The sequence below is a fragment of the Peromyscus californicus genome, unplaced genomic scaffold, assembly GCF_007827085.1.
Source record: "Peromyscus californicus insignis strain IS unplaced genomic scaffold, ASM782708v3 Scaffold_7__1_contigs__length_154581171, whole genome shotgun sequence".
In the NCBI taxonomy this organism is placed as follows: domain Eukaryota; kingdom Metazoa; phylum Chordata; class Mammalia; order Rodentia; family Cricetidae; genus Peromyscus; species Peromyscus californicus.
The window spans coordinates 81,004,167-81,029,143 of record NW_026294595.1 but is presented as its reverse complement, the minus strand read 5'-3'; the positions used below and the strand labels follow the sequence as shown (position 1 = coordinate 81,029,143).

Here is a 24,977-nt window from a genome sequence, read left to right as displayed (position 1 = left end):
AAGTCTAAATTTTGTGCTAAAGAAAATCTAGAAAGTTAATGACTAATGTTCTTGTGTGTCATTTCCAGGTGGAGGTTTAGCTGTTGGAACAGTTCTTCTGATTGGTTAGTATAAAATACTTGCTGTGATCATTCTAACCAGTTCTGTTTTGTACGTGATGGTTTTATGACTTTCTCACTCTGAAACTGAATATTTAAATGGTGAGCTCTCCACAGATATAGGGTCAGTTTAGAACTTTTCTAAATACACTTTTTAATTCAAAATTGAGATGGGCAGACATATTTGAAAATGTATCACCTAACAATTAAAAATGGTTACTCTTCACTGCACCATTTTAAATTTAAAGTTATTTGAAATGAAACGTCAATTGCTTTTTTTTTAAAAACACCACCACCTCAGTATTAAAAGTGGAATTGTAGTGATTAGTTTGAGAAATGGAAAAATTAATATGTGTACTATATGTGAGTGTATAGATGTGTAATACATTTCACAGATTTTATTATTGTCTTATTGATTGAAAAAAGACAAAGTGGGCCATATTTTTGTTCATTTTTAAAGTGGTTAGAGTTCTTATTTAAATATACAACCCTATATGGCGTATTTCAACATAGATCATAGGGTCTTCAAATTGCAGAAAGCCTCATCTATCACATAATGAAAGCACTCCTGTTAATGTTTAACCTATTTACTTGCAGCATATCTATTGTTTCTAGTTTAGTCTTGAATCAGTCAGCCTTTTTTATATGACCCCATTAAAATATTTGAAAATATCCATTTTAACACCTCAAATTTTCCATAACCTAAATGGAAATCATTTGGTGAGCTGGCTGTGAGAGTTAACAGTGAATCCTTCTTCTCCCCATTGTCTCTTGATGTACCTCCTAGGGTGGCATCTCTTTCATTACCCAAAGCAAGTAAAAGATTTCATATTTAATAAGACCTATAGTCAGCAAACTGAGATATAAAATGTAATGATCTAGATATTTATTAGTACCAGGTACCAATAAAAATAAGTTTATGTTAGTAGACATCTTTTAACATAGCAAGGGACTGTGGCAAATGTTTTAGAAGGATTTTCTCCACCAAGTGATAGTCCTTAACCTTTGGCATACATATAACATTGATCGAGTGAAGCTGAGTCTCTGGGAAACTCCCAGCATCTAGAACATCTCATTACCTGTCTCTGCTTAATCACTGAAGAATTCTGATGATGATGGTTGGAGAGGTGCCCATCCTGTGGTTATTGTGGGCCATGTATTATGTCAAGTACTTTATGGATGTTTCTTTCTTTGTTAATATGATCACCTTATGAGCTATTAAATTTATATTATCTCTATAATTCATGACATTAGATTTGCAAGGTGAAATAAATTTCAGTTTCACATAGATAGTGAGAGTCCCAGGATTAGAATTTTGCTATGAATCTAGGTATATGAATTTGTTTTTTTGAGTAAGAAGTTTTTACCTTTTAATTTTTTTTTTATTTTTGAGAACTTCATACCTAAGTATTTTGTATTTACCTCAGACTCATTTCTCCCTCTATCCTCACCAATTCCTCCTAATTTATGACCCCTTCTTTAATTATTATTGTTACATATATATAAATATATACATATATGTTTATATACATCTATATATTCATATACAAAAATGTTTATTAACCCTACTGAGCCTGTTTAGTGTTGCTTGTGTGTGTGTGTGTGTGTGTGTGTGTTTATAGCTGATCATTTGGGATTGGATAACCTATCAAGGGGCTTATCCCTAGAGAAGACTGAATCTCCATCTCTAAGCAGCTATGAATTGCCTATAGCTGTTTATCTAGAGGTAGGGACTTGTAAATTTTCCCTCATCCACATTGGCATGTCAACTGGCATTGTTATTGTGCCGTTCTTGTTTAGGAAACCATACTATTGAAATTGCATGAGTGCCACTTCTCTCATATGTCATACATAGAAGACAATATATTTCAAGGGTACAGCAGCTGTCCTGGTCCTCTGGCTCTTACAGTCTCTCCACCCTCTCTTCCACAGGTTCTCTGAGTCTTAGGTGTAAGGGTTGTATTGTAGATTTGTTAGTTGGGGTTGGGTGCCCCATGGTCAGTTGTTCTCTACATTTGACCAATTGTGAGTTTGTGTAGTAGTCTCTATTGGCTCCAAAAAGAAACTTCTTCGATGAGAAATAAGAGATATATTTATCTGTAGGTATAAAAATAAGTACTTATGGGCTAGAGCAATGGCTTGGTGTTTAAGAGCACTGATGGTTCTTTTAGAGAACTCAGGTTCGATACCCAGCTCACAGACATATGTTAACTATGCATGTGGTGCACTGACATATATGTAGGCTAAACACATAAAATAAATAAAATTTTAAAAATATATTTAGAATGCAGTTAGAAATTATAGTGGTTTAGTAAAATGGCAGTAGTGGGTTCTTCTCTAGATCCATGACCTCACCGGCCATGGCTAGTTGTTGAAATTTATAGTACCAGTAATGAGTTCCCTCCTATTGCAATGCCGTATGTTTAGTTAGAGAGATGTTGGTTACTCCCAGGATGTAAGGGCCACTATTGCATCCTTGGGGATATCTTGCAGGACTCATCCTTATTGTGTTTTGTAGGCTGTGCAGCTGGATAGGATTCTTCATTGCTTTTCTCCCTTAGTAGTTTGGTTATTAGGAGATATTAGGAGACCCAGTCCTTAGGGAGGAGGAGGCTTCCAGGTCAGTTCCAGGTGGACTCCTCTAAGTGCTATATACAAACTGAATGGCATCTGCAGCAATAAGGCAACTTCTAGAAGGCATCTAAGATCCTACTCAGTAGCCTATATTGTTTGGTGAGTGTTGGGTCAAGTAGAAGATAGACTATCATGACTTAGAGATAAAGTAGAGGAACTGGAAAACACAAATAAAGAATATGAAAAAAATAATAAAAACACATGGAAGGAACATGCAAGAACTTGGGGACACCGAATCTTTGAATTATAGGCATAGAAGATGAAACACTCCAGGTCATTAGCAAAAACCAGATCTTTATAGGGTCATAGGAGAAAACCCCAAATCAAGGAAAGACATACCTACACAGATACAAGAAGCACACAGAACACCAAATAAATAGGACCAGAAAAGAAGCTCTTCGTGGTGTATTATTGTTTAAAACACTGAATATACTGAATGAAGAGAGGCTATTAAAAGCTGCAAAAACAAAAAACAAAACAAAACAAACAAAAACCCCCAAAAACAAAAAACAAAACAAAAAAAAAACGGCAAGTCAAATGTAAAGGAAAACCCACCAGAATAGCAACTGATTTCTAGGTGGAAACATGAAAAGATAGAAGAGCCTGGATCGATATACTCCAAGTTCTAAAAGATCACATATGCCAGCGTAGACGACTGTCCTGTATAGCTTTCTCAAATACCTTGTTTAACAGCCATAAACTGTTGTTGTTATTTTTTTTTTTTGGTCTTTTCTCTTTGAGGGGGCCCACCACCCAGCTCCCAAATAAATCACACATAGAGGCTTGGTCTTAATTATAAATGCCCTGCCTTAGCTTTCTTGTTCTTGCCTTAACTTAAATTATCCCATCTATCTTTTTCTGCATCTTTCAATCTGTACTTACAGTTTAAATCTTTTTCATACCTCTTACATCTGCAACATTTACATGTTTTGTTTTGTTTTGTTGTGTGTGTGTGTGTGTGTGTGTGTGTGTGTGTGTGTGTGTGTGTGTGTTGCATGTTGCATGTAGTTCTGTCCTGTGCAACCTTCTTCCAGATTTCTCCTATTTATTCTCTCTGCCTGCCAGTCCCACCTATCTTTTCTCCTATCTTGCTATTGGCCGTTCAGCCATTTATTAGACCATCTTGTGTTTTAGATAGGCACAGTAACTGAACTTCACCAAGTTTAACAAATGCAACATAAAAGAATGCAACACATCTTTGCATAATTAATGCAGATTTTCTACACAAATGTAGCGCATCTTAAAATAATATTCTACAACAGTTGTGGATGTTGGGAATCACACTTGGCTCCCCTGGAAGTGATTTTAACCTCTTGATCCATCTAGCCAGCTCTTCTCCACATTATATTCTGAAATAGGGTCACCTCACTGAACTTGCAGCTCACCAGTTAGCTGTGTCACTGACCAAGATTGCCAAGAGATGTGCCTATCTCTGTCCAACACCCACACCTCCAGGACTATGGTTACAAATACATAGCACTACACCTGACTTTTATATGGGTGCTAAGGATCCCAACTCAGATCTTCCTGTATGCATGGCAAGCACTCCATTCTCTGTGCCCACTCTAGCCCCTATTGTGAGTTTTGTAAACCATTTTCTCATGAAGTAGATTTTTCTTTATTTATCAAGGCAGTTTTATGTGTGACATGTACCTGTGAACAAGTGTGGCTTTTCAGAGCAGTTTATTTATAGTTTCAGATGTAGTGTAACTATGGAAACTAGAGCTAGTGAACGTTGCTACTAAAAACCAGAAAAAGTCTATGCCTTCAGAATATTGAAAAGTAGCAATATATGAATGTATGAAAGGGAGGAATATGAGGAATAAATCACCGAAGGTAAACATTTCTTAATACAAACTTGATTCTTATAAGATTTTTATTCAGAATTCCACTGCTGTTAAAACAACTGAGAAAATCAGCTGATAGGAAGAAAGCCTTATTTTGGCTCCTAGTTTCAATAGGCTCAGTATGTAGTCAACTAACTCCTTGATGTGCGCCTGAACTGAGGCCAAATACAGTGGCAGTGAGAACGTATAGCCAAGGAGCTTGTTAGTCTAATGTAGCCAGGAAACAGGGAAAGGAGGAGTCACAGTGCAACGTCTCCTTCACACACAAGCCCCCAGTGACCTTCCTCCAAAGAGGTTCCGTGTCCCAAATTTCTACCATCTCTCGCTAGTTCCTTCAACTGTGGATACGCCCATGGATTAATATGTTGAAGATGCCAGAGTCCTTATTATTTAACCGCCCTCAAAGGCTTCATCTCTGAGCACTGCTTCATTGAGGACCAAGCCTATGACATGTGATATTTAAGGCAATGTTTCAAACCAAAATGGTAACCAACTGAACTAGGTTTTGAGATGTTTTGTATTGAAATTGCTTTTTGCCATCTGTTGCTCAGGTCAATTTACAACAACTTAAAAGTATCAAAAGGGAAGTGTTAGCAAACAATGGCCCTTCATCTATTTGCAGAAATGCTAACTATCAAGACACAGTGTTATAGACGTTGTCATTAATAAAAACAAAAGTTATCTGACATTGGCAAATGTATTGTTTTTAAAGTATTTCATATTTACATAATTTTAGTTGTAGAAGTAACAAATGGTATGTTGTTGGCCAGTTAGTTAAAAGTAACTCTGTATAGTTATTTTAAATTAATAGATTCTTAAGTTGAACAACAGTAAGCTGAGGACTGCCTGTAGTTGTAAGAATATTTTTGTTTTAATTATCTATTACTGTATACCAATAATTAACACAACTTTGGTAGCTTACAACATACATTTTTCTGTGGGTTGGAGGTCTAGTTGCAGCTTAGTTAGGGAATTGTAGGCCAGGACTAGATTTTTATGTGAGTGTGTGGCTGTGGGCAGACAGCTTCCAGGCTCACATCCCTGTCAGGAATGCTAAGTTCCTTGCTAGCTGTCTGAGCCACAGGGCATTTCACAGGGTAGCTTCCAGTTTCCTGAAAACCATCAAGAAAGAATGTCTCTCAGCAAGGGAGTGTTACAGTCTTAAGAACCAAGTGATAGATATCCTGTCACCTTTGCTTGTTTGCTGTCTGCACTGCCTGAAGATTATAAAGGTGGGAATACCAGGAAACAGGAATCAGGGGAATCTCCTCAAGGCAGACCCAGCCTACCCTTTGTAATTTAATTCAGTGTTTCTTATAAGAGCAAAACACTAAGTGTTTGCAGGATTTTTCTTGTGGGATATTAAAATCCTCTATCTGACCTCTTCAGAATAAAGCTGAGTGGACGGGCTTGTGATTTTTTATTTGTGTGTTATCTATGGCTGTCTGTGCTCCAAGGGCAGGCTTGAGCAGTTGCAGCAGTGACCATGTGGTCCACAAGCCCAAATATTTACTTTCTGGCTTATTTTTTAGAAGAAAGCTTTCTCTATTCTTAGTTTATTTTATCACAGTACCATACAGTGTTGCTGAAGCACTGAAGTGGAGCAAGACAACCAGATATGAATGCATCTGAGCTAGACCACCTGACATCTGTTCTGCAGTAATGGTGGTCAGCATTGTTAGACAGCAGAAATCATGAATTTAATTCTTTGTTAGCTTAAACTAGAAGTTGGTTGCACAGGACAGAACTACATGCAACGTACATACATATATATACATATATATATATATATCACTTATATATAACACATATATATTTATATATAACATTTATAGATACATAAAACATGTAAATGTTGCAGATGTAAGAGCTGGGAAATAGACATAAACTGTAAGTACAGATTGAAAGATGAAGGAACTACACACTTGAAAACAGTATTGACGGTAAGAGGGCACCAACAGAGCACGCTTGACGTAAAGGCAATCAACAGGCCCTCCTGAAGTAGAAAGTGCATACTTGGGACTAGTCAGGGTTCAGCTTCACTCTAAGTTTCTTGCTTCAGTTTGTGGGACTCAAACCATAAAACAATACTCCTGCCATCCTCCAAAAACCACACTCTTCACTGACCAGATGACTCCTGGGATTTCTGCTTCCTTGTTATCTCTTGTCATGTGAAAGGATTTGCTCTTATCAACTCCATATTTTTATCTTCACAATTTTTTAGCTCAATTTCTTACTATTTACTTTCCTTCCAGATCTTTCCAGTTTACATTTCTCTTATGAAAAACAAACTGATATTCTAAAATTCTATCATAAACTAATTTCTAATTTAAGTTTTTAACATTTATTGGGTACTTTTTGTGTGTCAGGCATCATGCTAAACCCTAAACATGTTTTATTTTTTAGCTTCAAATAACCAGATAAGTAAATATATTTCTACATTAAAATTTAAAGTTTGAAGGGAAATTAGCTTATCCCACATAGTAGCTGAGATTCACAGTCAAGTTTCTCTGACATCTTAACAGTCCCTTCTGGGGCAACGCCTGTCTTTGGCTATTGTAGCATCCCACCACTATGATACGTGGAGTTTTTGTTACATCCATCATTTATTAGAACCTCTCACCACCTGCAGCCTCAGTAAGTTTTTAACAAAGCTCTAGTCATTTTTCATTCTCAGTGACCTTGTAAAAGTTCATCTCTTAAACAGCTGTAATGATGGCTACATCTTTCTTCATTCTCCTTGCAGTGTTATACATAGGAAAAAACAAACAAACAAACAAACCACTAATGGTTCCAACGTTCAACCATGAGCCCTTAAAAATTATTTCTATTCAGAAATAGAAATTTAATCTATCCCCTCTCTAGTTTCAAATTCACCCCAGTGAACCTGATATCAGTATTTTCTCTGTTTCTGTCTCTTTCTTTTTCTGATACACGGTCTCCTCATTCTAGTTCAGGATGGCTTAGAATTCATATTGTAGCTCATATTGGCCTTAAAAACCTGAAACAGGATGCCTGCCTTCCATCTTTGATGTATTGCTGTGTTCTCTTCTACAGTCTGGACCCCAGGAATCAAGCTGAAGTTGTCAGGCTTGGTGGCGAGCACCATTGCCTGCTGATCTGAGACGCGTTCTTACCTCCTACACTATATAAACTTCTGGTGGTTTTTAACTATTTGTACTTTCCATTTTTACTTCCATTTCTATAATTTGGGCCATAATTGACAAGTTTTGAGGAACTACTATAATCACTTTTTAAGGTATCCTTATATTAGTGTTTCCCTTCAGCCTTTTGCCATACTCTATTCAGAATTAAGTAAAATGAAAACTTGAACATGATAGTCCTGGCCTAAGACTATGTGTTACTTGTCAACACAGGATCCATTCTCTTTAAATTAAGACTAAGGACTGGAAACATGGCTCAGTGATAAAGGGCTTGTCTAGCATATACAAGGTCCTGGGTTCAGTCCACAGTACCAGAAATGAAAAGAAAAAAAAAAAGACGAAGTGTGTGTGTGTGTGTGTGTGTGTGTGTGTGTGTAAATATATGCTTATACATAGACACATGCAAATACACACACACATACATATACAGCCTTACTGTCTTTTCTCATGCTTCATGTTTGTCACTCAGAGCTTTTCATTCTACCACAGTACCGTTCTCTTTTCTTTCTCGTCCCGATATTCCTTCTAGAAAAACTGGTGTAGCTGATACTTTGATTCCTCTTCCCCTTACACTAAGTATTCATCCCATATAATTCTATAGTTCTTTAGGATTTTCTTACTTTACTGTGTACTTACTTGTTGAAATTACATGGTCATGATCATTTAACCTTTTTAGTTAAATGTAGGCTCTATTATCATGGGAAGTATTTAGAAATAATGGATGAATGAATGAGTTGAAAACTTTGCAAAAAATAGTTGCCAGATGTTAATAATAATGGGAAAGAATAAGTAATGCGAGGGTGTTTGAATAATTAGATAAGAGATGATAGTAAATGATATGTTACAAGAATAAGTAGACTTAATCCCCAAAGTCTCAGATTTATCTCATAAACTAGTCTGACATTTTTTCCTAAAGATTTATTCATATATTTATTTTATGTGCACAGGTGTTTTGCATTCGTGTATGCACGTGTATCAAGCATGTGCTTAGTGCCCTCAGAAATCAGAAGAGTGTGTCGGATCCCCTGAGACTGTAATTACAGGCAATTGTGAACTACCATGTGGGTGCTGGGAATCAAACCCAGGAGCTCTGCAAGAATAACAGATCCTCTTAAGTACTAAGCTAACTCTCTAGCCCAAGCAGCCGGAGTTTTGAACAAAACACCACACAAATGGCCCCTGTCCCGTTTCCCAGTAGAGTCATTGTTGTCTGAAACCTTTTGAGCGTGGCATCTACTAGTCACATATCGCTCTGCATTCTTAGCTTCCAAACTCCCATAAGAACAGACCAGTGCATTCTGTTCACAGCACTCAATGTTTTTCTATACCAAGTTCCAAGGTCTTCCACATTTCCTCTCAAAAACAGTTCCCAAAGTTTAAAAACCACATGAGCAGGTTAAGTACAACAATGGCCCCATTCTCTGTACCAATTTCTGTCCTATTTTTGTTTCCATTAAAAACAAGAATTATTTTTAATTGTATGTATGTGTGTGAGGTGCATGTAAGTGCAGGTGTCCGTGGAGACGAGAGATATTGGATGTTTCCCTAAAGCTGGAGTTCAACAGTTGAAGACAGTTATGAGCTGCCGGATATGGGTTGTGGGAATCGAATGTGGATCCTCTGTAAGAGTGTTGTGGCTCTTAACTGCTGAGCCATCTATCCAGCCCTCATTATGTCTTAATATGATAAGATATCCTAACAAACAAACAGAAAAACCAGCTTAGAGTAAAGAGTTTATCTTAGCTCACAGTTCCAGGTTGTAGTGAATCATAGCAAGAAAGTTACAGCAACAGGGGCTTAAGGAAGCTTGCATCTCACTTCTATACCAGAAACAATAAAAATTGATTATGCTCAACTTGGTTTTTTCACTCTGATACAGTCCAAGACCCCAAACTAGGGAATGGTGCTGCCCACAGTGAGCACCTGGTCTTCCTACCTCAGTTAACATAATCACAAAAATCCCCCCATAGACATACCCACAGGCCAACCCAGTTTAGACTAACCTTCAGTTGAGACACTCTTCCTGGGTAACTCTAGATTATGTCAAGTTGACAAGCAAAACCAACTATCACAGCTGCCACAGACAAATAGGAATATTTAGATATCTAGCAAAGTAGACAAGCAGAGAGACATAAATGACTTTGAGAAAAATATAATTGGAATGATGGGACAGATCACTGGAAATTTCATATTTGGGGCGTGGGGGTAATCCTGTTTCTCCTACCCACCAGGCTTTATTTTACCTCATGGACATAAAGCATAGGTATAGTTCTATTTCTGTATTATAGCCCACCAGATATTTATGACAGCTATCTTGTCCCTTGGGACTCTTTTCCTTCAAGCTAATATTCCACTTTTCTTCTCACACACTTTTAGCTCCCTTCTCCATCTCAGTGACTCCCCTTCTGAAGAGGCTTCAGTTTGTATAAGTCTCCATACTAACATTGTCAATGTCCTTGTGTCCTGTACAACTGAACCTAAGAATTAAATGATTTGTTTAGGCTAAATTGCATTTTTTTTTTTTTTTTTTTTTTGGTGGTTGCACTTTATTCCCTTTACTTGCCCAATGTTCTGGAAGTTCACTAAGTAGATTAATCAAATGCTATTGAACAACCTCAAAATGTATTTCACAAAATTGATCATTTTCAGCATGAAGAATTTAGTGTTTTTGCTAATCCCTAAGTAGGTAATCTTCTGCATATTTAGTTTTTCCTGACTGATAAGACTGAAGAAAATGTAGGAGATATATAGAACACATGTTGTGTGTGTGTGCGCGCGCGCGCACATGTTTAAGACTGTTTTTAGGTAAATTACAGTATGTGGCTGATTCACAAGACAAGACAGATTTTTTTTCTTCAAGACAGGTTTTTTTTTTATTGTTTCTGCCTTCATTAATTATATAGCTATTTAGTGCATATGTACCACATGCTTGGCACTGGGGTTCTGTGAGGTGCCCTCACAGTCAAAGACACCTGTTAGCTCTATGGAGAAGTTAGAGTTATGTGTCTTAGCAGCTGATACAGACTGGGAGTGTTGAAGAGCACCTGGAAGAAAGCTGCTTAGGGACTGTTTGGGGAAAATCCCTGGAACCTGGGCAGCAGTCTTGCATGAAGCAGCAGGATGGTAAACCGGTGACTACCTCGTGCACCTGCAGCTGCAGCAGCAGCAGACAGTGAAGCCCAGGAAGAGGGCAAACAAGATCTGAAGAGCTTTGAGGCTTTGCTGTTCTGTGTGTTTTAACCTGTGACCCCCCAGCTTTGCCATACTTTTATTTTTCTGATTAAATAGTTTGTTTCTTTACTGAAAAGTTGTTAAATAACAGTCATGTACCTTTTAAAGGCAAAAGGTGACCTTTTTTTACTACACCAATCAACATGCATACTTTGATTTATATGTATATTAAGCTCTGCTCTTTGACAGAACTATGCAAAGCCTGTAGACCAGGTTAAAGGGTTAGTTCTTTCTACCAAGAACAAAAAGAGAAGCCACCCGAAAGATTTTAAGTAGAGTAATAAGATAGTCAGGTTTGCACCATGGTAGCCCTCTTTACCTACTCTCTCTTCTTCCACAAAATAGCATCAGTCAACTATGGTCCAAAATGTTTAATGAAAAAGTCCAGAAATAACTCAGTCATGCATTTTAAATTACATGCTGTATTGAGTAACGTGATGAATTCCCCTCCTGTCCCCACCACAATGTGCCTGGGATGTGACTCAGTCCTTTATCCAGCATAGCCACACTGTATATGCTACCCACCCATTAGTCACTTAATTATCATCTCAGTTATCACAGTGACTGTCAGTCATAGTATCACAGTACTTATATTCAGGTAACCTTAATTTTACTTAATAATGGCCCCCAAAGAACGAGAGTATTGAAACCTGCAATTTGAATATGCTGAAGAGAAGTTGTGAAGTGCTTCCTTTAAGAGAAGAGGTGAAGCAACAAGATATTTTAGGACAGGCAGATCCCTATCACATGAGTTTTTATAATTGTTCTGTTCTATTGTTATTATTGTTAAGCTCTCAGTATGCCTGGTTAAGTTTTATGATAAGGATGTATATATACGTGTGTGTGTGTGTGTGTGTGTGTGTGTGTGTGTGTGTGTGTGTGCATGTGTGCATGTGTGCATACCTACACCTCCTACAGGCTAGGTTAGTATATGGTCTCAGGCATCCAGTATGGTGATGGTCTTGGAACTGATATGTAGTTGGACTTTTCTTTAGGCCACCAGCTCGCAAATATCGACACAGAGACTTATATGAAAGCTTAGCCTTTAGCTTAGCTTTGTTCCCACTAGCTCTTAGAGCTCAAACTAACCTGTTTCTATTAATCTACATTCTGCCCTGTGGCTTTTACCTTTCTCTCATTCTGTACATCCAACTTGTTCCACATCTCGCTGGTGTTTCCCACTCATGCCTAGATTTATCCCAAGTTCCTCTCTTTGCCTGAAAATCCTACCTGTTCTCTCATCCCTAGCTATTGACCATTCAGTTGTTTATTAAACCAATCAGAAGGTGCCTTGGCAAAGACACATCTTCATGGTGTAAAAAAATATTCCACAACACCAATAATGGGGAGCTACTGTATTAAAGAAGACTTGAGTAAATGAAAATATTATGAAGCAGTTGTGGTTATCCAGACAAGAGATGTTGCAGCATGTCTTGCAGGGGGCACTAGCATGAAGAAAGGTAATTAAATTCCAGAAATATTTTGAAATTAAATTTAGCAGAATTTTCAGGGTCAGGAGTCTGGTGTATTGGTAAGAAAGAGAGAGAAAAGATGTCAAAGATAAGTCCTGACTTTCTGAACACCAAGAGGGCCACATTTGGTGGAAGAATAGAATAAGTTGAATTCAATCTCAGACATGTTTGGAGCACCCTTCTGCTTCTGTAATTAACAGCAACAAAAGCCTGAGAGCAATGAGAAAAGTCTGTGACAGCAAGATAGGTAAATAAATATGACACATAGATTTGCTGGGATGTTGTATAAACTTCAAGTACAAAACTATAAAGAACATGAAGTTGAGTGAAAAAAGATGGGATATGAATTTCACTAATTGTAACCATGTAAGAAAACATACACAGAAAAGGTACTGAAAGAAAGTACATGAACATTTTAACAATGATTTTGTGAGAATAGTGAGTAGTGAATGGAGTTTTTGAAGGTTAAATTTTCCATATTAAAATAGTAACCTTGGAAATTAAAATTTTTATCAAGTTTATTTCTTAAATCATTGACTCATAATAATCTTAGTTTAAGTACTTGCTTTTGTAATCTGATATAAGAATAATTATTTGAGCCGGGCGGTGGTGGCGCACGCCTTTAATCCCAGCACTCGGGAGGCAGAGCCAGGCGGATCTCTGTGAGTTCGAGGCCAGCCTGGGCTACCAAGTGAGTCCCAGGAAAGGCGCAAAGCTACACAGAGAAACCCTGTCTCGAAAAACCAAAAAAAAAAAAAAAAAAAAAAAAGAATAATTATTTGAAGGGTTTTTTGTCAGCAACATATGACATTTATTTAAAACAACATTTTCTCACAAAAAAATGTAAAAATAAAAATATCCAAATCAAAGCTAAAAACAAAACCCTTCTTTAATAGTTAAGCACAATTAAGTTGCTTGTATTGATGGATCAATGCATATCTTCTACTGTACATTGCCCTGAGAGGTACCTGCCTTGGTGTTCATTCCATTTGGCTTTGGTGGTGACCACTGTGATCTTCACTGGGCATCTTCATGACATATCTAAGTTATTCCTTGAAGTCCTAAAGAAGTGTTCATGGATGAATGAGCCCTGTGAGGATGTGTTTTTGAAAATTCATTTGCCTGGATAGGACAAAGTGTCATTGTCCATGACAAACAAACACTGAAGCATCCAAGCATTCCCTATGGAAAATGAGCTTATATTCCTTCAGGCTCACGTCCCTCCTCCTCTCTTATTCTTTCTCCATCTGCACTATGTAGATATGACATCGACTCTGACCAACAATATTTTCATTCTGCAGGGTGAATGTGACTCATTTGTAAATAGTAACTGTTCTATTTATTCAGGAACCCACATTGGTAAGCTCATGGCTATTGTACCTTGGTTGGGAGTAAATCATTACAAGATAAGGTTTAGAGAGGGGTCAGAGGTTCTATGGGCTTTGAATACTGGCCCTACTGGAAACAAAACAGTAACTTGTTCATGCATATGATCTATTCTCTATCTTTTAAAGATTTTTTTCTTTATTAAGAAATTTTCTACTCACTCCATATACCATCCACAGATCCCCACTCCTCCCTCCTCCTACCCCCCAGTCCTCTTTCCCAAGCCACCCCACATCCCCACATCCCCCAAACAGAGGTCTCCCATGGGGGGTCAATAGAGCCCAGCACACTGAGCCTAGGCAGATCCAAGCCCCTTCCCACTGCACCAAGGCTGTGCAAGGTGTCACACCACAGGCACCTGATTCCCAGAAGCCTGCCCATAGACCAGGGATAGATCTCAATACCCCTGCTTGGGTGCCCCCCAAACAGTTTGAGCCAAACAACTATCTTCCGTATCCAGAGGGCCTACTCCAGACCCATGGGGGCTCCACAGCCACCAGTCCACAGTTCATAGGCTTCCACTAGTGTGGCCGGTCATCTCTGCACGTCCTCCCATTATGATTTCGACGTCCCTCTCCTGTGGAATCCTTCCTCTCTCTCATCAGTTGGATTCCCAGAGCTCAGCCTGGTGCCTGGCCGTGGATCTCTGCATCTGCCTCCATCAGTCACTGGACAAAGACTCCATGATGACAGCTAGGTTATTTGCTAGGCCAGTCACCAGAATAGACCAGTCCAGGCACCCTCTGGACCACTGCCAGCAGACCAAGGTGGGGTCAACCTTGTGGATTCTTGAGAGTCTCCCCAGCACCCTGCCTCTTCCTATTCCCATGATGTCCTCATTTATCATGGTATCTTCCTCCCTGCTCTCACACTCTGTCCCTGTTCCAGCTTGACCCTCCCATTTCCCTATGTTCTCATCCCCCACTCCTCACCCTCTGCCACCCCCACACACACACCCAGTCCGCTCATGTAGATCTCATCCACTTCTCCTTCGCAGGGTCATCCATGTGTCCCTCCTGGGGTCTTTCCCTGTTAGCTAGCCTCTCTGGAGTTGTGGGTTGCAATCTGGCTATCTTGAAGGATTTTTTTAAATGTGACCTTTTTGTTGTAAATTTGAATGGAGTAAATTCTTAAAGTAAGCATTGGGCATCTTGTCACTGTTATAGCTGAGTTAATCAACACACCCACACTTGTCACTGCCAGCTTTTTCACCTGTCACCTGTAAGCAGTTCAGAGATACCACAAGCACCTTCCTTTTCCTTTGCACACTGAAATTCTCATAAAATGTTCCTTTAGCCACATAAAGTTTATTTTGTGACTTGCAAATGTAAAGATTTTCACTTTTGATAGATAGTATTAAAGAACTAGCTGTATTCTTTAAGGCTAATCCTGTTACAAGAATCCTAAAAGGTGTTATTAGTGAAAACCTGGAGCCAGATAGTGGGGTGAAAGCTACAAGATCAGAGAAACAGAACAAGCCAGCCACTAGCTTACCTCTATGAAATCCTCAGCCTCAAGCGAGAGTTCCTGTTTCCTCATGCCTTATATACCCTTCTGTGTCCTGCCATATTGCTTCCTGAGATCTCAAGTGCTGTGATTAAAGGTTTGTGCCACCATTGCCTAGATCTATTCCCAGTGTGGCCTTGAACTCGCAGAGATCCAGACGGATCTCTGTCTCCCTAATGATAGGATTAAAGGTGTTTGCCACCACTGCCTGACCTCTATGTCTAATTCTAGTGGCTGGCTGATCCCCAGAGAAGCTTTATTTGGATACCCAATATATCACCACATAACCCAGTTACATCAACTGTACTTGGTCAAGGATTTGTTCTAAGCTACTATGCTGAGAAAGTTTATGAATAATTGAATATGTGATGTTTTTGTTATATCTTAAGAAATTGTTTTAGTAAGTCAACTTCAATTATAATTGTTTATAATATACACCCATTTCAAGACTATCATTTTAATGACTTCTTCCAAATGTATACATCACATAACCACCACAATCAAGATATGTCTATCACTCCAAAAAGTCTCCTACTGTTCAAACAGTTCCCTGACCCCAAGCACCTAAGGTCTTCCTTCTGTCTCCTAGCTCCGTCTCATTTGCTCTTGGATAGCATATAAAAGTAATCATATTCTGTGTACTCTTTTTCAATCTGGCTTTTTTCACAGCATATATTATAATTTATCTGTGCTGTTGCTTGTGTATCACTTTTTTGTTGTTTAATGGCATTCCATTTATGAATGTATTATCTGTCATTTCAGTTCGCTAGTTAACAAACACTTGCATCGTTTCCAAATTTTAGCCAAAATAGCTACTATAAACAATCTTTATTGATTTATTTCTGAACATGCATTTTCATCTCTCATAAAATTGCTGGGCCCTTTAATAAGTACTTACTAGCTTTATCAGATACACCCAAACTATTTTCCAAAGAATATATACTGTCTCTCATTGCCACTGGAAATTTAGGAACTTTTTATTTGTTCCACATCCTTGCAGTCATTTCTATTTAAATTAGAACCATTCCCATGGGATATAATGATTCCTCAAAATGTTTCAGTCAGCATCTTTTGATGCTTAATGTTGTGATTAATCATCTTTTAATATGTTTATTGGCCATCCATATGTGGATAGTTTGTGTTCTTGCTTAATTACAAGGAATTTTAGAGCACTTGAGTCTGAGTACCAATCCTCTGTCAGACATATATTTATTGCAGATACTGTCTCTGTCTACAGTTTGTTTTAGTTTGTAATCCAGTTTTAGTTGTTGTTCAGTTTTTTTTGTTTGTTTGTTTTATTCTGTGCTGAGGATCTCTCCCTAAGTAGCCCAAACTTTCCTCCATCTTGGAATCATGCTGCAGGCTCCTGGGTACTAAAATTTCGGGTTACACTACCATGCCTGGAGCCTTTTAATATTATATTTTATGTATTTCCATTGTGTATGTGAGGGTATGTATGTGGGCAAGCCCTTATGGAGACATCAGAGGACAGTCTCCAGGAGTTAGTTCTCTTCTTCTATATGAGATCCAGGTCCTTGGTAGCAAGTACCTTTACCTGCTGAGCCATTTTTCCAGCCCTGTATCAGTGTTTTCTGTTCAGTTTATACTTGTATGTCCTAAGAAACTTTTGCTTATATCAACATTACATTCTTGTTTTTTATGGTAGTTGTATTGTTTCAAGCTTTTACATTTTAGTTGATTAGCCACTTACAATCATACCTGAGTAGTAGTATAAGGGGTTGGATAAAAGTTCTGTTGGTTCTTAATTGACTTTAGTATGAATTAAGACTAAAGGGCTTTTTGTTTTTGTTTTAACATTTATTTATACTTATGGAGTGGGGGCCAGTACATATGACAGCTCCTGTGTGAAAGTCAGAGGACAACTTAACAGATGTCATTTCTCATCTTCTACCATGGGGTTCCCAGGCACTCAGACCTTCCAACGTTTATCTGCTGAGCCATGTCAGCAGCCCAAGATTGAGGTTTTATAAACTTATAACTTGCATGTGAATATTAAGTTAATCTAGGACCATTTTTTAAAAAGTTAATTATACACCTTTGTTGAGAAACAATTATTCTGTAGATTCATTACTGAATATCAGATATTCTCTGTGAATGTACGTTTCTAACGTTTTGCCAGTAACACATTGACTTGATTAGTGATGGTATACCAAGTCTTGAAATCACTTGTTTGGTTATTCACTGACCTTTGAATTTATGTGCAAATTTTAGAATTAGAAACCTACTGAGAATTACCACTGGAATTCCATTAATTATATAAGTAGGTCAATTTAGAGATTTTACTCTTCCACCCATAAACAGGATTTAGCTCTCTTCTGCCGACTCTCAGGATATTTCCTGTTTTTTAATGTTGAGATAGTTCATGCACACATTTTGGTAAATATTTTTAAAGATTTTATTTTTAGGTGATTAATATTAACCCTGTTTTGTTTATCTGTTTGCTTTCTGTTTAGTTGGGGTTTTGTTTGTTTTGGGGTTTGGGGAGGCATTGCTTGGGTTTGGGGATTATTTTTGGTTGACTTGGTTTTGGTGTTTCACCCAAGCTGACGCAGAAGTCACTGTATAAGCCCAACCTCCCCTCAAGGTTGTGGCAATCCTCCTGTATCAGTATCCTGAGTACTAGCATTATATGGATGAAGCGCCAGGCCTGGTTGGTAAATGGGATTTTAAGGTGATCATTTTCTAAGGTTTGTTGCAAGTATATAGGAGGGTAGTTAATTTGTAAATATTGACTTCCCACTTGACAGCCTTGACTTACTAGTTTTACTAGTTATTTGTCAGATTCCTTGATATTTCCTATGTAAGTGATAGTCTTCTAATATATATAACTTTCAGTTTTCACATCTTATTGTATGACACTGTACAATATGAATTAGGACTAGTGAGAGTACACATACTTTGATTATTCCAATCTCAGAAAAAATGCATTTCATTTGCCATTAAGTATCATATTATCTATAGGTTTTTGTAGATCTCGTTTATTGTGTTAGACATTTAATTTCATTCCCATTGCCTGCAACTTTTGCCTAATCTAATAATTGTATAATCTTGTCTTTTGAATCTATTATTGTGGTACATGGATTCTTCTAATCAGATAAAACTCACTTAATCTTACTATATTATATTTGTTTTTGTTATGGGTTTCCTTTTATAGTCTTTATGTAATGTGTTTGTGAGACTTGCTAGTCCGTGTCTTTCTTTCCATAATATCTTGATCTGGTTCTGGTGATGGATTTACTCTTGTATCAAGATGGATTTGGAAGTGTTTCTCTCCACCCTGTCATGTGTTTCTGGAACCACATGTTTGGATCGATATTTAAATGTACATAATGATATGTATCTTTTTAGCCTTTCTCTCATTTGGATGTCCAAATAATAATGTCCAGTGAGTTTTTTCTTTTCACTTTTTCGTGCACTTGTTAAATGTTAGAAACTGTTTTTACAAATATTGAATTTACTAGTAAAATTTCCTATGCCCAAAGTGAATTTTAGATAGTTTTAAATATGAACTTAATATTGTTTCCTATTTTACCATATTTGATAACTTGACAACTTAAAATGATTTTGTCCAATTTTTGGAATTGTAAAAATTTTACTATAAAATTATTCAAAGTATTTCTTCTAATATTTTCAATATGAATAATTTCTTTAGTGGAATCCCCCTATGTCATTTCCAATTTAGACAATTTGTGGCTGATTACTTTTTGTTCTTTATTAGCCTAGTCAAAAGATTACCAGGTCCTTGACCTTATCATAAAATCACATTTTGATGTACTGATTTTTCCCTCCAATATTGGTAAACAGTTTTCCTATGTTTCTGTCCTTGAAGCTTGGCCCATACATAATCCTGGTCTTTTTGTGTTCTTAATGATGCTTTACCTGATCCCCCAAACTCCTCATAAGTTGTTTGATAATATATCAAATATAATTATTTAGGTTAAAATCTTTCCCAATTTCCCTTTTCACACATTTTTGATCCACAATTAAATAGTTAGAAAGATGTGCTTTGATTTCCCTGTTTCCAGTCTTTATGGATCATATTGTCATTGAATTCTAGTTTATTTCACTGTAGCCTGAGGCTATCAGGGAAGATATGCTGAAGTCTTTCAAGACTTGGTTTCTGTGTTAGCATGTTGTGTGGTGATATTGTGTTCCCCAAAATATTGTGCACCCTAATAAACTTATCTGAGGTCAAAGAACAGAACAGCCACTAGATACAGAGGCCAGAAAATGGTGGCACACACGCCTTTAATCCTAGCATTCCAGAGGCAGACATCCATCTGGATCTCTGTGAATTCAAAGCCACACTGGAAACAGCTAGGCGTGGTAACAAGAGCCTTTAATCCCAGGAAGTGATGACAGGAAGCAGAAAGGTATTTAAGGAGTGAGGATGAAGAACTAAAGCCTGGTTACGCTTTTAGACTTTTGAGCAACAGTTCAACTGAGATTCATTCTGGATGAGGACTCAGAGGCTTCCAGTCTGAGGAAACAAGATCAGCTTAGGAATTGGTGAGGTGAGGTGGCTGTGGCTTGTTCTGCTTCTCTGATCTTCCAGTATTCACCCCAATACCAGGGCCTGGGTTTGTTTTTATTAATAAGACCTTTTAAGATTCATGCTACAATGTTGTCTGATCAATCTGAAGTTCACATCTTACCACCTACCTCAATCTGAAAAGGATATAATACTGCCAAACCTAATGGAAGTCAAGGGCATTCTTAGGTTAAAAGACCCCAACCCCTGAAATCCTGCACATTCCACGTGCAGTATCTTTCTTAATGAAACTCTGCTGTAGTTGCTGCTAACTTTGTGTCACTTTGCAATGACTTCCGGTATCTGTTTTGTTAGTGGCACATTATCCACAGTTCACAGTTAGAGCTGCAGGTTGTTTTGCATACTGCCTTCTTGGTAACACTGCTACAAGTTCAAACTTCAGGAAAACACTGCTGTTTTCAGTAATATAATTTTTAAGGATATTAGCAACAACTTTCCAATGTAGAAATTCAGTTAACATTTGTCGAGGAAATTAATAATGACTACTCTTGATTTACACAATAAATAGTTACTTATATTTCTTGTCCTTCTGTGCTCTAGTAGTTAAAGGAAGAAAAACTGAATTGTAAATGTGGCCATGTGTCAGGAGAATAAAGATTGGCTGAAGTTACATTCATTTTGTAGGGAAGTCACAAAAGTATTACACATTTTGGCTTAAAAAAAAAAATGAAGCCAGGCAGCAGTGGCGCATGCCTTTAATCCCAGCACTCAGGAGGCAGAGCCAGACGGATCTCTGTGAGTTTGAGGCCAGCCTGGTCTACAAAGTGAGATCCAGGACAGGCACCCAAAAAAAAAAAAGAATAAATCTCCCAAATCTTCATTTAATTGTTAAAAAGTCAGAAAGAAGGAAGGATAAAGGAATAATAAAAGTGAAAGGATCCGTTAGTGGGAAAGTAGTCAGTACCAATTTATAAACTATCAAATTAGTCCTTTAAATTATTGTTAAATTCTGAGTTCAGAACCAGAATGATTTATTGTGTAAATCAAGAGTAGTCATTATTAATTTCCTCGACAAATGTTAACTGAATTTCTACATTGGAAAGTTGTTGCTAATATCCTTAAAAATTATATTACTGAAAACAGCAGTGTTTTCCTGAAGTTTGAACTTGTAGCAGTGTTACCAAGAAGGCAGTATGCTTAGTGTTTACTGATTAAAATAAACTTTAATGATCAGGATATATACATTAAGTACTTAATTATTTTGCTGTGAAAGAAATAAGTGTGTCTACAGGATGTGTTGGGTAATGCTGGCTTTTTCAGAAATATGATGACTGGGCCAGCAAGATGTCTCTTACCTGGAAGCCTGAAAACCTGAGTTCAATCCCCTTGCCCCCATGATAAAGAGAACGGGCTCCTCAAATTGTCTCCTGACCTCCACATGCATGCCGAGGCACACATACATAAATGCACTCGAACACAAAATAACTAAACAAAACATAATTTAAAAAATTAGGGAAGTGCAGTGCCTGGGAAATTGAACCGTCAAAGGATAGTTGCATCACGTGATAATCATACATCGGACTGGCAAAATGGTTTAGCAGGTAAAGGCAGTTAATGTGAGATTCTGGCAACCTGAGTTCAATTCCAGATCCCATGTAAAAGTGAAAGGAAAGGACTGAGCCACAAAGGTATCCTCTGTCCTACACACACTTCATGGCATGTTCGCCCCAAATACACATAATGCATGCATACACACACAAAGTAACTATACATGTGTGTGTGTGCATATGTATTTATCTGACCTTAGGTTCATGGGACATCTAGGCAGGTAAAGGTTCTTGTCATCAATCTTGACAACCTGGATCCAATCCCTGAGACCACCATGATAGAAGAGAACCAACTCCTACAGGTTGTCCTCTGACCTCCAGCTGTATCCTGTGTCATGTACACCTACATATAAATATTATAAATTTTCAAATCTGATTGAAACAGAGCAAGGGGAGTTATATGAGGGGAGGAGAAGTGATGTAATTATATTATCTAAAACAATAAATAATTTAAAACAATTTAAATCTGAACTCTAAAGCATACATAACCCTGTAAAGTTTTTGGTTTTCAGAGTGGTATAGTGGTTGGAGAATGATCTTTGGAATAAGGAAATCTGTATTATGAAATCTGTGTTTTGATTCTCTTAGTCTCACTGTTCATTTGGAAAACATAATCTATTCCCTCACATCACATACTTGTTTTAAAGAGGAAAAAATGTAAAAAATATGTATAATTATACAGGATTCTAATGTATTTTATTTATTTATTTATTTATTTATTTATTTATTTATTTATTGCAGAAGAAGATAAATACAATACTTATTCGCCTTTGCTCTTCAAGTATTTCCTGGCAGAAGGAATCGTCAATGGGCATACTCTGTTGGTTGCATCTGCCAAAGAAAAGCCTGCTGACATTTTACAGGTATAGAATATAGTAATTCAACATACATTTTGAATGCTTCATGAAAAGGAATTATATACAAGCAAGACATGTACTTACAAATTATATTTATATACATTAATGGGAGCTTTTGTTTTTCTGAGTCAGGGCCTCACTCTAGATTGTGGCTGACTTCAAACTAACAGCAGCCCTGCCTCAGTGTCTGGAATTCTGGAATTACAGTCCTGCATCACCATGCCTGACTCTTTTTCTCATGGTTTGGTTTTAGTCTTACTATGTAACCCAAGTTAGCTTTGAACTTAGAACTTGCTCTCTCACCAACTTGAGTGCTGGTATTGCAGACACTCATTACCACATCAGGCCATATGTCAGGGTGGGAGGTGGGTTGTTGTTGTTTTGTCTAAATGAAAATAATCATTTTTTTTTAGCAGAGTTTTGTTTTAAATTAGTGTTATTAGAGAGTTTTCTTTTAATCAGAAGTAAAAGAAAATTAATAAACTATTTAAAACTGAATACAAATTATTGGACCAGACATTAATCATGTTTAATAGCAAAACAACAACAAAACCTCAGTTTATATTGCTTACTGAAAACAGAAGGAACATACTCTCTTCTTTTACTTCTAATTAACTTTCTCAGTTGGACAAAAGTCATCTTTTTTTCATCCTAACTACTACTATGCTTAGGCAGATTTCCAGAACCAACCCTTACTTTCCTGCTTCTACAATATGAACTAACTTGTAAGAATTCTGCAAAACAATGTCACCATATTGATTTTCACTTCTTAAATAAAAGTATAAAAAATAAGTACAATGTGGTAAAGCAAATAAATAAAAATGTATTTTGTATTCTGTTGTTTTTACTACTTTATGTTTTTCATTTGTTTGGATTTTTTGTTTGTTTTGTTTTTGTTTTTCAAGACAGAGTTTCTCTGTGTAGCTTTGCGCCTTTCCTGGAACTCATCCTGTAGCCCAGGCTGGCCTCGAACTCACAAAGATCTGCCTGCCTCTGCCTCTTGGGTACTGGAATTAAAGGTGTGCTCCACTATTGCCCGGCTTGTTCATTTGTTTGGTTTTTAGTTTTTTGAGACAGGGTCTTTCTGTTATGTAGTTTTGGCTGTTCTGGAGCTCACTATGTAGATCAGGTTGGCCTCAAACCTGAGATCAAACTCACAGAGATCCACCTGCCTCTGTTTTATGAGTGCTGGAATTAAAAATGTGCACCACCATGCATGACCGTGCTTTAATGATTTTATTTAATGTATGCAAAAATACATTGGTTCCAAGTCATTAACATATTTGACATTTTTATTGCAAAGATTAAGCCAAAGCTTTATTCTAAACCTACATAAAGAAATTTAAATGTTCATAGCAGCATTGTTACATGTAGTTGGTAATGTTCATTATATTCACTATGATAAGAGAACTCTGAAAAAGTTAGCTAAAGAAAAATATCTTCAAAGTGTCTGGAGTTGTATCAATAAAAGAACAAAGAAATCAGAGGGTACAGAAATTACAAATACTCATCATTTGATATTCTTTTCCTTTGAGACTACCAGAAGTAACTCTTTTCTAAATAATAAGCAATAATGATAAAATATATGATCTATGTGTTGTATTTTTTCTTAAGGCAAAAATGTTTTTGACCTTATAGAGAATGATTCTGACTTGTACAATATTTAATTCTTTTTTCTGAAACAGGACCCCAATTTAAGCCATCATTTGAATAGAATTCATGATCTGAATGAATTTTTCTTTTAGCACATAGTCAGGGAAATTTCAGGTGAATGTCCTTTGTATTAATCAGCTTTCCATTCCTATGACATGTTACTTGAGATGATCTACTTTAAAAGCATAAAAGTTGCTTGAGAGACAGCTTAGTGGTTGTGAACACTTACTACTCCTAGAGATAACACAGGTTTAGTTACCAGCCCCCACATCAGAGGGCTCACAACTTCTATAACTCCAGTTCCAGGATGCCCGATGCACTCTTCTAGCTTCCTTGGGCACCTGCATATACGTGGTATATCTACATTCATGCAGGAAGGTGCACAAACATGCACGTAAGTAAAATACATTTTTGAAGTGGAAGGGTTAACTTTGTCTTGTTGTTTAGAGTTTTCAGTCCATGATCCCTTGTCCTCATTGCTTTGGGCTTGTGATAGAGCATCATGGGAGATATATGGTGTCTGCTCACCTCATGGTCTTTGGGAAGCAAAGAGTGAAAGGGAGCAGAGACCAGAGTCCCGGTATCTCTTTTAAGGCCATTCCACTGCTCACCTGAGCAACCAACTTCCTTCCAAGAGGCTCCCTTCTAAAGATTCCATAGTGCCTGATAGTACAGTAATAGGATGGTAACTAAGCCTTAAAACACAGGCCTTTGGGGGAAACTCCAGACCTAAACTGTAACATTATTTATAAGGAATTGATAACATAAAATATTAATTTTCAACATGTCAATGACAGCAGCAAACTTTTACACTCAAGCATAAAAGATACTGTAATACTAAATTTAAAACTAACGATTCTTTCATAGAGGTCAGGCTTTATAATTTCCCTGTATATTTGTTTATCCAGTATATTCCCCATGAAGACAGAGCTTTCCTCTGTTTTATTTACAGCTATAATTTTGCTGCATATTATAATGGGATAAATAAATGCATTTTAATGTATATGAA

The 24,977-nt window shown here is 37.2% G+C and overlaps 1 protein-coding gene across 3 annotated transcripts in view; it reads left to right on the top strand.

The window, feature by feature from the left end:
* Positions 1–24,977, top strand: part of Elp4 (elongator acetyltransferase complex subunit 4) — a 218,993-nt gene that overhangs the window by 8,060 nt on the left and 185,956 nt on the right. For all 3 annotated transcript variants that reach the window (XR_008215471.1, XM_052726549.1, XM_052726548.1), the window contains exons 2-3: positions 69–104; positions 22,200–22,321. Coding sequence is in view for 2 of the 3 variants with exons in the window: in XM_052726549.1 (XP_052582509.1) it covers positions 69–104; positions 22,200–22,321 (158 nt within the window). In the remaining variant the exon portion in view is untranslated. The remainder of the gene's footprint in view (positions 1–68; positions 105–22,199; positions 22,322–24,977) is intronic.